The sequence below is a fragment of the Bos grunniens genome, chromosome 1 (genome assembly GCF_055505025.1).
Source record: "Bos grunniens cultivar Pamir isolate PY7600 chromosome 1, Bosgru_T2T1.0, whole genome shotgun sequence".
Classification (NCBI taxonomy): Eukaryota; Metazoa; Chordata; class Mammalia; order Artiodactyla; family Bovidae; genus Bos; species Bos grunniens.
The window spans coordinates 11,111,633-11,126,451 of NC_141165.1; the positions used below are offsets into that span (position 1 = coordinate 11,111,633).

At 47.5% G+C, this 14,819-nt stretch overlaps 1 protein-coding gene across 1 annotated transcript in view; it reads left to right on the forward strand.

Moving 5' to 3' along the window:
• Nucleotides 1-14,819, forward strand: part of LOC147378950 (uncharacterized) — a 55,997-nt gene that overhangs the window by 14,873 nt on the left and 26,305 nt on the right. Inside the window, 1 exon segment of the mRNA XM_086316907.1 lies at nucleotides 8,083-8,201. Within this exon segment, the coding sequence (XP_086173033.1) occupies nucleotides 8,083-8,201 (119 nt within the window).

Consider the following 14,819-nt stretch of genomic DNA (forward strand, 5'->3'; position numbering starts at 1 on the left):
AAGGCTGCCCTTCAAGGCCTTGCCTGGCCTTTCTCCTGTCCCCCACCTCCAGACCACTCATGGCTGTGACCTCCCATCTTCATCGCCTGCCTTACCCCAGCACCCCCAGAGTCCCCTGCCCTCCTCTCCTCCCCACTGGGTCCCCTCCTTCCTCCTCTTCTCCTCTTCCCCTGCCTCCTGGCCTTTTGTGACATCCTTGATGGCTCTGGCCATCCAGTCAAGAAGATTCTGGGACTGTCCTTGTGTTCCTCCCAAGATGCCTGAAAGGGCAGAGGCTAGTTTGCCTTCATCATTTACTGTCTAGGAAACAAAGAGAGCCTCTTCATGGATCATGGCCTTGTCATAGCGAGAGGGGAAAACAACAGAATGGGAAAGACTAGAGATCTCGTCAAGAAAATTGGAGATATCAAGGGAATATTTCATGTAAGGATGGGCACGATACAGGGCAGGAAAAGTAAGGACCTAACAGGGGCAAAAGAAATTAAGAAGAGGTGGCAGGAGTACACAGAAGAACTATACAAAAAAAAAAAAAAAGGTCCTAATGACCAGGGTAACCACAGTGGAGCGGTCACTCACCTAGAGCCAGACATCCTGGAGTGTGAAGTCAAGTGGGCATTAGGAAGCATCACTACAAACAAAGCTAGTGGAGGTGATGGAATTCCAGCTGAGCTGTTTCAAATCCTAAAAGATGATACTATGAAAGTGTTTCACTCAATATATCAGCACATTTGGAAAACTCAGCAGTGGCCACAGGACTGGAAAAGGTCAGTTTTCATTTCAGTTCCAAGGAAGGGCAGAGTCAAGGAATGTTCAAACTACCATACAATTGCACTCATTTCAGATGCTAGCAAAGTAATGCTCAAAATTCTCCAAGTCAGGCTTCAGCAGTATGTGAACCAAGAACTTCCAGATATACAAGCTGGGTTTAGAAGATGCAGAGGAACCAAGAATCAAATTGCCAATATTCATCAGATTATAGAGAAAGCAAGAGAATTCCAGAAAAACATCTACTTCTGCCTCACTGACTATGCTAAAGCCTTTGACTGTGTGGATCGCAACAAACTGTGGGAAATTCTTTAAAGATAGAAATACCAGACCACCTTACCTGCATCTTGAAAAACTTGTAGGCAGGTCAAGAAGCAATAGTTAGAACTGGACATGGAACAACGGACTGGTTCCAAATTGGGAAAGGAGTTCGTCAAGGCTGTATATTGTCACCCTGTTTATTTAACTTAGATGCAGAGTACATCATGCTAAATGCCAGGCTGGATGAAGCACAAGCTGGAATCAAGATTGCTGGGGAAAATATCAGCAACCTCAGGTATGCAAATGATAGCACTCTAATGGCAGAAAGCAAAGAGGAACTAAAGAGCTTCTTGATGAAAGTGAAAGAGGAGAGTGAAAAAGCTGGCTTAAAACTCAACATTCAAACAACTAAGATCATGGCATCCAGTACCATCACTTCATGGAAAATAGAAGAGGAAAAAGTGGAAATAGTGACAGATTTTGTTTTCCAAAATCACTACGGATGGTGATTGCAACCATGAATTTAAAAGACGCTTGCTCCTTGGAAGGAAAACTTTGACAAACCTAGACAGTGTATTAAAAAGCAGAGACATCACTTTGCTGACAAAGGTCTGTCTGGTCAAAGCTATGGTTTTTCCAGTAGTCATGTATGGATGTGAGAGTTAGACTATAAAGAAAGCTGAGCACCAAAGAATAGATGCTTTTGAATTGTGGTGCTGGATAAGACTCTTGAGAGTCCCTTGGACAGCAAGGAGATCAAACCAACAGTCCTAAAGGAAGTCAACTCTGAATATAGATTGGAAGGCCTGATGCTGAAGCTGAAGCTCCAATACTTTGGCCACCTGATGTGAAGAGCTGACTCATTCAAAAAGACCCTGATGCTGGGAGAAAAATTGAGGGCAAGAGGAGAAGAGGGCAGCAGAACATAAGATAGTTGGATGGCATCACTGACTCAATGGATCTGAGTTTGAGCTGACTCTGGGCAATAGTGAAGGACAGGGAGCCTGGTGTGCTGCAGTCTAGGCTGGGCACATGACTTGACAGCTGAACAACAATGATCAGTAGGTGCATTTCAGTCAGGACACTCTGGGCTGCCAGTAGCAGAAACCACAACTCCAACCGCTCTGGGCAGATGTCAACTCAGTCCCAGACTGGGACCAGCAATGAGGAGACTTGTTCACTGGGAGCAGAGAGGAGGGGACCCCAAAGGTGGTCCCTCCTGCCAAGACTGTCCACCAGGTGGGCAGTGAGGAGCGTGCAAACCCCCGGAGGTGGGAAGGCAGGCAGCAGAGCAGGGGAGCCGGCCAAGTGCACACGGCGCCCCAGACTGTGACATGCATTTGCCCGCGGGACAGATTGCAGTCACCGTGGGAGTGTGGGAGGTTGGCTTTGTACCTGTATCTCAGACAGGCTCTCAGGGCCCAGCCCCAGACCACACCTTGAGCAGCGAGGGTCCATACCTGGCCTTTCACTGGTCACTTGAGAAGTGGCAACAATAAAAGCTAAGATGGGCCTGGACATCTAGTCCTGCAATTAGACAGGCACTCATCCCCCCAGGGACTCTGGAGATGCCAGGAGAGGCTCTGCAGACCAGGACTGCAGAGCAACCATCTGCTTGGACGTGGTTGGGGGATTTCCCTCCACTTACTCCCTACTCCCCTCCCACGACCCTGCCCCAAGGCTCCAGAAGCTGGCAGAGTGCAGAGCTTCCCAGGAGCAAGGGATGTGAGCAGAGCCTCTTCGCGTTCCTATGGCACCCCTCCCAGCACAAGGAGAGCTCCCCCACTGGCACATTTCTTCTTCCGACCTCTCTAATGCAGTTGCTGACCTAAAGTCTGAAGTTGACCTAATGGGCTTTGACTCAAGATCTGTGTGGCTCTGGGAATATTGTGATTTATTCTGACCATGTTGTGTCAACCATGATCTTTCTCTCCCACCCTCAGTACCTCCTGCCCTCATGCCATTTCTCTGTCCAGCCACTGGATGGTCAGTAAATGGAGTAGATGTGTCCACCTGCTTCAGGGGGCATTTCCCTGTGTCCCCACCTCCAGAAGGGCCATGTGCCAACAATGTCACTACTAAAGGTTAACCCTTGTTACCTGATACATGCTCACCACTCTGGTTTCTCACTCTTTCTCTGTGACTCAGCATCCGTGAGACAGAAGTGTCATTTCTGAGCATCCTCTCTGAGCCAGGCCTTCTGTGCAGGTATCTGACTGTGGTACCCTGTCACCATATTCCAGTCAGATGAGGAAAGATGACCTCAGAGAGGTCAAGAATACACCAAGGTGGCAGAGCAGCCAGAGACAGAGCTAGGGCCCAGCCAGCTCCGCACTGGGCAGAGCCTCTTCTGCCACAGAAGGAAGTAGTATGACACCGTGAACTTGAGCTGGAGGAGACTGGGTGGGCATCACCTGGGCCTTGGACTCTCTGGGGCTCACTGTCCTGTAGAGAAAGCAGGTGAGGAGGTTCTGCCGGAGAAATGGGAAAAGCACATGGCTGGACAGGAGCCCACTGCTCATGCCCCTCTGGGGACCTGGGGGATGGCCTGCTGGGGCTGCCCTGCCTGGTGGACAAGCACATTACCCCTCAGCATGGCAGGAGGCTAAGGAGCCTGAGAAGGGGTGTGTGTAGAATCAGAGGGTGTGGGCACTCTGGACCCCTGCCAGCCTGAAGCCTGCCCAGATGTCTCACTTTGAAGAGAAGAAAGTCCTATTTCTCAGGACTCCTTGGTGCAAGGCTGCTGGAGCATGGAATTCCTTCTGCAGAATTCCTCCCTCCCACACCTTTATCCTCCCAGACAACCAGCAACATCTGACCCGGGGATGCTGCAGGGGTCCTGGCCCAGAGCTCGCAGGTAGGGATACCCCTGGTCTCCACTGGACTCTGTGATGACAAAGAAGGCTGTTTGTTTGTTATTGAGTTGCTAAATAATAAAATGACACACAGATCTCTTCAAACAAATGACTTTCTTCTAATTTCAAGCCAGACTCAGCTGTTTCTCAAGGCTGCTCCATCTCTGATGCTGGTCTGGACAAGCACAGGCAGCTTCAGCAGCCTTTGGATTTCTTTCCAAGAATCAGAGCCGTATCACTTAACAGGTATTTTTGTGGCTGTAAGATGCTTTCCTTGAACAAGAGCTGTGCCTATGAGATCATTAAACATGTTTATTCATTTTTAATCTTTGGATCTTTTTTCTTATCAAATATTTCTGAAGAGGTGTTCACTACAGACATAGAGATGGTGATCCATTCCTTGAAAGTAGAAAAGAGGCTTGGAGCATCACTGAGGGCTTCTGCTCTGCTAGGGTACTCGTGAGATCGGTGTGTGTTCTGAGAGGCTGGAATCTTGTGTGTTCCTGTGACCCAAGACCCTGGCATCTCCTCCATGGTGTGTCTACTCCGCCTCCGGTTGCCTGTGACATTCTCTCCTCAAGCCCCTCCACGCTTCCATTGTCTCTTGACCAGGACACACTTTCCTTTTTTCTGAACATCCTGAAGCAGAGCGTGTGATACGCAGCTGCTCAGCTGACCCCTCAGGACTGAGTTTCCCGTTCTTTTCAGTCCCTGCCGTCACTGCTCTCCAGCAGTTCCCTCTTTGAGTGACGTGAGCCACCACCCCGAATCCTCAGCCAGAGCACAGGGGTTTGGGGGCTTTGGGTTGGGCTGAGCCACCCCAGTGAAGGATGATTTCTGCACCAGTGTTAACAGCCCGTCACCACCTCTTATTTTATACTGAAAAGAAAATGCTACCAAAACACTGAATCATAAGATCTCTCTGTGGCTTTTGGATTTTCATCTTGCTTTTCCCCATATTTCCTGAAATCTGAAAGGTGCTAAGTGCAGTTCACCAGAGGGACATGTCTTCAAGGCCCCTTCCTACAGTTCGGATTTGTATTCATCTCTCGCTTCCCGCAATGTTTGCAGGCAACAGCCTGGGTCTCCTTGGGAAGGACTGGTGAGACCTTGGGCTGGGGTGGGACTCACCTGGAGACAAAAGCATGGAAGTGGGAGCAGCCTTTCACCCGCTTCAGGATGTATATGGCCTCAGAGACTGGGACAGGAGGAAGGTTCTGGGCTCCGTGACAAGGAACGGGACCCTGAGTGCACGGCGGGGAGGTGCACGCAAGCTGTGCCTTTGGGGACATCCTGGGGTGAGCTCTGGCAGAAAGCACCGGCTGTCGGCATCTTGCCCATCCTTCAAGGGCTGTTCCACGTGCTGTTTCTTCCAGGAAGACATCCTGGAGCTGGGGGCCCCTCCCGCTGGATGGAGCACCTCAGGCCACAGCACTTCAGGTGGTGCTTTCTACCCACCACCTCCGAGCCCAAAAGTGCCTCTCTCACCATTCCCGTGTTCTTCACGCAGCCTTAAACACAGCCCGTCTTTGGTAAACATTTGAGAGGAATGGAAGGAAAACATCTGGGGGCTTGAGTGAAATAGCTGGTCAACGAAAGCCAGACATCTTAATAGTAGTTTGTCTTACCCAACTGCAGGTGCTTTTCCTTCAGGAGGTTTGAGGAAGGAAAAAAATACATTTGTCAAGACATTAAGTTTGTAGACAAAGAGGAATGTGTTGACTCTTTGGCTGGAAGAAGCTTAATGAGAGCAACAGAGGAGAAAGAAGGGTGGGGAGGGGGCTTATCTACAGGGGCCAGGTTTCCCTCCTTCAGGAAGCTCATGTCCCTGAGGAATAATACTAACGTATGTAACATAATACAGTGATACCTGGACTAGAGGGCATTTTGAGCCTTAAGTCCCTTGATTCCAAAAACCGTCTTCAGAGTCTGGGGAACACGGCAGCCATTCGTCCTGCCTCTAATAGGACTTGGGTTAGAGGGTCACAGGCAAGGGAAGGAGCAGCTGCCCTGGACAGACCCCAGGGTTTGGGGTCACCTTTTCTCTGTGCTTGTCCTCTGTTCCACAAATCCAAGGTGAGTACCTTCCAACCATAAATTCCAAACCCCATTTCCCTGTATATGTAAAAACAAAGAGAACACGGCCCCATGAGGTACACAGCTCCATTCTATACAGACCATGGACTGAGTTTGTATCAGTCCGTGTTGCTCTGATGTCCAGAAGCTGTTGTGTTGGCATACTGTGGCCAAGTCCATGTGACAAAAGGAAAGCCCTCTTCCTGAGGACTTTCAACAAGCTTGCTAGTGCGTCTTTGCCACGTTCCCGAAGACTTTAGAAGTTCACATGTGATGCTGTTTTCTGTGTAAACTAAAGGACGACTTGTTTACGAGGCAAGTGCCAACCTGTGTTTCTAATGTCAGACACTGTTCCACTACTTATGCATGTGCTGGTCCGATAGGGTTTTTTAGATAAGGCTTTTTTGTTTTCAGACTTCATCTTTGAGATAAAAAAATACAGTCACCAATATTACTGATGATTCTAAGAGGAGGAGTTTCCAGAGTTTGCACTGAAGAGTCATTCATTGTCAAATAAATCGTGAAATTACCTCCTTATCTGCATTAGTAATAAATCTTGTGTTTACCCAGCTAAATATCTCTGGGACTCATACAGTCAGTCTTACTTAAAGAGAACACCAAGAAATGTGAAATGAAAAAAACCTTGGCTCATTTTTCTGGCTCACTGCTAGAACTCAGGGTGGTTTGTATAGAATGGATATACCTGTGTACCTCGTGGGGCCATGTTCTTTTTGTTTTACAGATACAGGGAAATGGGGTTTGGAATTTATGGTTGGAGGACACTCACCTTAGATTTGTGGAATAGAGGACAAGGACAGAGAAGTGAGCCCCAACCCCTGAGGCCTGTCCAGGGAACCTGCTTCTTCCCTTGCCTGTGATCCCCGAACCCAAGTCCTGTTGCTTTCCTTGCGCACAAACATGACAATGATCTCAGCCCTTGGCAATGCCAGGATAAAGGCCCAGCATGTGACATCTGTCTGCCCACCTCACCCTGCAGAGCACGTGAAGGCACATCACACTCTGGGCTCTTCTGCAGGTGCTGGGGCTCACGGGGAGCAAAGACCTGTCAGCACGGAGGTTAGGAGTGGAGGAAGCAGACTGTGAATCCAGAGACAGATGCACAATAAGACATCAGGTGCAGGTTCAGCGGGGCTGCTGAGGGGGCCAGGGCAGACTGGCAGGTGCTGCTGATCAACACTGTGGAGCGGGAGGCCACTTGAGGACAGCTGAGCCCATACGGCACATGAAGGAGGAGCCCTCTGGCAGAGGGCAGTACCTGAAGGGCTCCTGGCACAGGGGCATGGACTGTTCTGAAAACAGTGAAAAGGCTGGGGCCCAGAAGGGCAGAGGGCAAGCTCCAAGGAGCCGGTCCCAGGAAACGTCATGGAACACAGCTGTGCACGGTCCTGATTACAACTTCTGAGACTACAGGGAAGCTGTTTCCTTGCTAACTCCAATTACTCAAAATCAAACTGATACATCATGGTCAGGATTATGATTTTGTCCTGTGATGTGAAGCTTTTGGATGCTTCTGAGCAGGGAAGTGGCATCATGTGCTGTGCAAGTGCAAGAGATGCTACATCAGCTGCCGCTCAGAGGCCTGATTGCCTGGGACAAAGGTAGAAGTAGGGAGATCAGTGAGGAGGCTGGTGTCTTGGTCCAGTGAGAGCTGGTGTTTCAGACCAAGATGGGTGGAGGTGATGAAACAAAGGCAGCTTCCTATCACAGGCTGTATCGGTTGCTCCAGCCTGGTCTGATGGGTCAGGCAGAAACAGCACACGACACCTGTGTACTTCTAGGAGACGGAGGAGCAAGTAACTTTCATCAGGAGAAATGGTGAGTCTTCCTCAGAGGAGGGAGCATTTGGAATTGAATGAATGCTTTGCCTGCAGAGAAGCTTTCAGTAAGAACTGTTCAGACAAAGAGGGAAATGATGCCCTATTCCCAGGTGGAGGGGCAGGTTTTAATTACATGGCCACTCTCGCTGGAGCCTTTGGGGAAGAGCGCAAGGTGCCAGGGGACAGAGCCGCATCTGCCATTCTGAGCTGAGAACCAGGGTCACCTGGGTTCTCCTGTCTGTCCCAGGTGGACAGAACATCTTCATAACACCTGTTCTCTTTCTCAGCCACCCTGAAGGACGGCAGTGTGGACTGCTCTGCTGACCCATCCATGAACCCCAGAAGAGAGCACCCTTTTGCACAGGTCCATGGAGAATTGTTTTCTGAAGGAGACTTGCTTCTTCAGGTATTGTATGAATTGACATCTGTACTTTCTATCAGTGGTTATGAATCATAACAGAATCAAGCTCCAGAGTTTTCCAGAAAACACTTTGTTTCAGCTCTTGTTGAAGTGTCTTTAATTATTGTGTCAAAATCCTGTTTGAGTGTTCTATATCTAGTTTTCCGTTTTGGACAGTTCTATACTCATACTGCATGTGGGTGGGAGTCACACAGGGGCAGGAAGAGCTGGGAACCATGGATGCCAGGCCCTGGTGGCCACTTGCTAGTCAAGTGTGGGTGCCTCCCCCCAAGAGAGGTTCTCCATCTGAGCTTTTTAGGCCCTGAGCATGGAGAACATGCAGGGCCCTGGGCAACTGGCCACAGAAGCAGTTGGGCCTCTTCTTCAGGGAAGAAGAGATCACTGCATCCTTATTTATATGGTGTTGGCTTATTTATCTGCTGAGGATTCAGTCTCAGCACAGTCCAGGCAAGAGTACTGGAGTGGGTTGCCATTGCCTTCTCCCTCAGCACAGTCACTCTATCTTAAAGTCTTAAAAGTCAGTTATTCTCTCCACTGAAGAGTGAAAGGTTGTTGTTGAATCACGCGAATACACCGGGATTCGTGGCCCCTGGAGGAGAATTCAATCCGGGGCCAGAGATGAGGCTTGATCGCTCAGAGCTTTTGTGTAATAAAGATAGAGAAAGCTTCTGACATAGGCATCAGAAGGGGGCAGAAAGAGTACCCACTTGCTAGTGTTAACAATGAAGTTATATATTCCAAAGACTGTCTGGAGGTTGTAAAGACCTCACCAGACCTACTCCCATAATTTACATTTTAAGATAACAGAATTAGCCAGAAGGTTTAATCCAAAGACTGTCCCTAGGCAGGATACATTATTGTTATATAATCCTAAGGAATGTGGAGAAAGAAAAAAAGTTTGTCCTTTCTTCCTCGTTGAGAATTCCAGAACCCTCTCTCCTTGGGGACCCCTAGACTCCCTATCAACCTGCCTAGGAAATGACTCTCTCATTCCCCCCTTTTCTTTTAGGAGAATTATGTTGCCTAGGGGAAAGGGGCGTCGTTCTTGTTCCATAACTGCTTCCGAGCTGACAAGGGGCGTTGTCCCTAAATTGGTGAGGCAACATATTCTCCTAATCCTCATATTGAGGATATCTGATCCAGAGACCCCAAACAGTAGCTGGAGGAAGTTACAACAGTAGCAGGAGTTTGAGCAATCATTTGTAATTTAAAAGCTTTCAAGCGGCTAGATGCAAATCCAGTTATACAATTACAGTTGCAGGCAACATAGTCACTAAAACAAGTTAAAATTGAAATTAAAAGTCACATTATGTCCATAGTTAGAGTGCAAAGTGTTGCACCAGTCCATTTTAGGGTTGGTAGATGTCATCAGATGAAGAAGAGGCATCGCATGTGATTGTTGTCGAAGGTATTCATAGACTTGGAGAAAGTCTTTTCCTTGAAGTGGGGATGTCCACCACGGGAAGCCTTCCACTGATGAAGAGGGGAGTGCTCCACAGACCCAGCAGTTAGATCGATTGTGGAATGCAGCATAGGAGTGAGCCCAGGACAGGAAGACATTGTCTTGAGGATCCAACGGCAGACTCAGGATTTTTGGAGTCAGCAGAAGTAGACTCACATAGATTATCAGGCCCATCCGCTGCCCTTTGCTTAACTCTAGAGCTCGGGTCAGAGCCACAAGCTCCGCTAACTGAGCACTCGTTCCCTGGGGGAGAGATTTTGCCTCCAAAACCTGTTCAGCAGTCACCACGGTGTAACCTGCTTTACGTTTTCCATCCTCAACAAAAGAACTGCCATCTGTAAATATTTCCATGTCAGGATTGTCTAATGGGGTATACTTTAGATCCTCCCGAGCTGCATAGTTTAAAGTTAGGAATTGAGAACAATCGTGGTCAGGTGTTTCATTTTCCTTCTCAGGAAGGAAAGTGGCAGGATTTAAATTTCCACAAACTTTAAGCTTAGTTACTGGTCCTTCTAACAACAATGACTGATACTTAAGAAGCCTACTGTCTGTCATCCAAATATTAACCTTAGAATTTAAGATTCCACTCACATCATGAGAAGTCAGTACAGTAAGGTTTCGTCCTTTAATTATTTTTAAATCTTCAGGTGCTAATAAAGCCGCTGCCCCAATTACTCTTAGACAGTGGAGCCACCCACCTGAAACTACATCTAATTCTCTGCTTAGATAAGCAATAGGTTGCTGGTGAGGCCCTTGGGGTTGTGTCAAAACTCCCAATGCCACACCTTTTCTTTCAGTGACAAACAAATTAAATTCTGACCCTGTGGGCAAGCTCAGAGCTGGAGCTTGCAGGAGAGCAGTCTGAAGAACCTTAAAAGCCTTTTGAGTTTCTGTTTGTCGGTTTGGACCTGCTGAGTTTCAGCTATAAGTTTATATAAAGGCCGGGCAAGTTCCCCATAACCCAGAATCCAAATGCGACAGTAACCTGTGATTCCCAAAAATCCTCTCAATTGTCTTAAAGTCATAGGTAGGGGATGATTTAGTACAGGTTTAATTCTCTCAGGGCCTGTGGCCCTAGTTCCTTCTGATATGATTAGGCCCAGATATCTAACCGACTGTTGACAAAGCTGAGCCTTTTCTCTTGATGCCTTGTAACCACAGCCTGCCAGAAAGTTTAAGAAATCTTCTGAGGCTCGCGAACAAGCTTTCTCTGTCTCAGCACAGAGCAAAATATCATTTACATATTGTAACACCACTGCTTCAGAGCTATTAACGTTTTGTAGATCCCATGACAAACTTTGTCCGAATAAGTGAGGACTGTCACGAAATCCCTGGGGCAAAACTGTCCAGGTTAACTGAGAAGCTGGCTGCGTAGGGTCTTCAAAGGCAAATAGAAATTGACTTTCTTCCGCCAAAGGCACTGAATAGAAGGCATCCTTTAAATCAATTACTGAGAAATATTTGGCCCGTTCAGGAATTTCAGACAATAGAGTATAAGGATTTGGCACCAGCGGGTGTAAAGGAACTACAAGAACTACGAATTTATTATTCGTAAATCTTGAACTAGTCTCCATTTACCATTCGATTTCTTTATACCCAAAATAGGAATGTTGCAAGGACTGCTACAGGGAATTAATAGTCCCTGCTCCTTTAAATTTTCAATGATGGGTTTTAACCCTTCCTTAACTTCAGGTTTCAGTGGATACTGCTTCTTATGTGGAAATACATGCGGGTCTTTGAGCTTAACAACTACAGGAATAGCATTTTGTGCTTGACACACAGATTTTCCATCAGCCCATACTCTAGGATTTACATTTTGTTCAACTAAAGGGAGAGAAAGGGAGGGCTCCATATTCATGAAAACAGAGGCATGGACCTTGCTCAGTATATCCCTTCCCAAAAGGGGTGAGGGAGATTCTGGCACGATGAGAAACTCGTGTGAAAACAGCACAGAATCCCAGTTGCAAGATAAAGAATAACTGAAATAATACCTTTTGGTTCGTCCAGACAGTCCCATTACAGAAGCAGATCGGGAAGAAAGTGGGCCAGGGGCTTCAGTAAGCACAGAATAAGTTGCCCCAGTATCTAAAAGGAAATCGACGGATTGGCCCCCCACAATTATTAATACCCGGGGTTCCTCAGGTGTAATTAGGACAGGAGCTTGTGTGGAGACCCCCGGGCACCTTCAGTCCTGATTGTCTTGAGAGTCCGACCCTGGAGACCTTCGCCTCTGGGGGCAGTCTCTCTTCCAGTGTGGTCCTTTGCAGACCGGACATGGAGCCGGGGGCGGCTTAGATGCCTGAGGGCAATCCTGCTTGAGGTGCCCCTCCTTTCCAAGGTAATAGCAAGCCCATCCCTTTTCACCTGGGTCCCTCTGGGCATTTTTCTCAGGCTGTTTAAGAACGTTTTTCATAGCCATGGCGAAGGCTTCCACCTTTTCCTTTGTCTTTTTTTGCCTTTCTTTCTTTTTCCTCATATTCCCTACCATAATAGACTGTCTGAGCCAGTTGTAACAGAGTAGCTAAAGACTGATTTGGTCCATACGCCCGTTTTAATAGCTTACGGCGGATATCTGGAGCCGACTGAGTGAGAAATCTATCCTTTAAGATCACTTTTCCCTCTTCACTTTCGGGATCAATCTCAGTGAATCTGCGAAGGCCTTCTCTCAGTCTATGTAGGATTTACCAGGAGCTTCCTTCTCCTCCTGTTCTATGTCTGCCAATTTGCCATAGTTTAAAGGCTTAGAACGCGCCTGCCTAAGTCCTTCAAGAATACATCTAACAAAATGACTCTGATCCCATCTTCCTTTAGCTGTGTTGTAATCCCAGTCTGGTTCTATAGTTGGGACCGCCTGATTCCCAATGGGGAGGGCCGCTATCTCATTCTCCCTCTTCCCTACTGATTCATTACCAAGCCATTCATCTCCATAAGCAACCGCTTTTCCCAAAACTCGAGTCTTTGACTCGGGAGTCAGCGTTTGTCCCAAGATATACATGACATCCTTCCAAGTGAGATCATAAAGCAGAGTAACACCTTTAAAAGCTCTAATATGTTTTTCTGGGTCCTCTAAATAGTCTCCCAGATCCTCCTTGATTCTTTGTATTTCTTGATAAGAGAAAGGCTTATTAACTCTCACAGACTGATTATTTCTCCCGGTGGGTGTTTCATAAAGAGGCAACAGCTTGTGTGGCTGTTCCTCAGTCTCTCTGGCTGCTCTGCGCATATGATCCCAGGGATAGATTGGAGAAACCTGTTTTTCCTCTTCTCTTTGTCTCCTGTCCTCCATCTCATCTCTTACTTCGATGGTCTGAGTTTCTACCAAAACCAGAGTAGTCTGAGGTTGTACTGAGACAGCAGTTGTTTGGACCTCCATGTGGGCAGTTTGAATCCCAGTTTGGAGTCCCAGGTATGGGTGCAAAGTAAGAGGACAGGAGGGAGCTGAAGGTTTCACGCCCAAATCTATACCCTTAGGACATAAGTCTGGCATATTTCGCAGAGAGAAAAAGGGCAACACATATGCTACTTCTACCTATTTCCCTTGTTCCTTACAGAACCGGTCTAATTGTAGAACAGGATTATACTTAAGAGACCCTCCAACTGGCCACCGTTCGCCGTCCTCCAAAGGATACCGTGGCCATGCAGTATCACATAGGAAGACCAGGTGTGTCTTCTTTAAGCCCTGGGGATCAAATCTATCCCAGTTTTTCAGGATACAGTTCAAAGGAGTGAGGCTGGAATTGTTAGCTCCCATCTGTAAGAGAGAAAAAAAGCGACCATTGAGTGCCATTTTTCTACCTGAGGCGTCCCTCTCTGCTCTAGATGGGGGTGTAGACAGACGTTACACCAAAAGCTTTTTCTTCCTGGTCGGACTTAGTCTGTCCCTTACCAATGCAGGTGCCATACTCGTCCCTCCCGGTTCTACCACCGAGATGGGGTGGGGATGTACCAGGGGTAGACTTGATAGCATCCCTACTTGACGTCCAGCTCTTCACCCTTAACCTTGCTTGCCTCTGATGTCACCCGAGATGAATTAGAGTAACCTTCTGGAATGCCTCTCAAGCTAAGACCACTGTGGGAAACATTCGTCACCTGAGTGCCTGTGCACGACCCTGAGTATTTCCTGACTACAATAAGACCGACGCGAACATAAAACTGAGAGTTTCTTTCTAAGCATCACCACACCAGTATAATAGCCTCCTCTGATCCACTAAGAGCTGGAGTTACCAAAGGAAAAAAACCCAGCGCAGTCCCAATCTGAGTAACCTTTAACCTCAGAGATGTTCTGGGAGCTAGAGCTCCATCTAGCTTTCGAACTTTCGATTCCTAGCGAGGCTAGGCGCTTTCTTGAATACCAATCCAAGTTTGGGACCTAAGCCACAGTACACAATAGCAGTATAGATCGCAAGTCCCTTGAAAGTCTATGATCCGATAGATTAGGTTAGTACTTCTAATTCCCAAGGAGTTATGAAATGGTCAAAGAGACCGAAAAGTTTGACCGAAAAAGGAGAGTTCGGTCCACATGCTTTGCCCATTTCTGGTCGGTTCCTGAAGGAGACATTGGGTGCCTCTTGGCATTGGCAGGTCAGTATAACGCCCTGACAGGTTTCTGCCATAAGCCCTATGAGATCACCATGGAACCGCAGAGCAGGGCTCCTTACTTGCTTCACGCAGGGCATGCCATTCATTCACACAAGCACACGGTAGAGTTAGTAAAGCACAGCAGAAAACGTGTTCGCTAAGAGAACAAAGAACTAAAGCTCCAAGCATCCTTACCTTGTCCTGAAGGATCCCGGATGGGCCCCCAAGATGAAAGGTTGTTGTTGAATCACTCGAATACACCGGGATTCTTGGCCCCTGGAGGAGAAGAATTCAATCCGGGGCCAGAGACAAGGCTTGATCACTCAGAGCTTTTGTGTAATAAAGTTTTATTAAAGCATAAAGGAGATAGAGAAAGCTTCTGACATAGGCATCAGAAGGGGGCAAAAAGAGTACCCGCTTGCTAGTGTTAACAATGAAGTTATATACTCCAAAGAATGTCTGGAGGTTGTAAAGACCTCACCAGACCTACTCCCATAATTTACATTTTAAGATAACAGAATTAGCCAGAAGGTTTAATCCAAAGACTGTCCCTAGGCAGGATA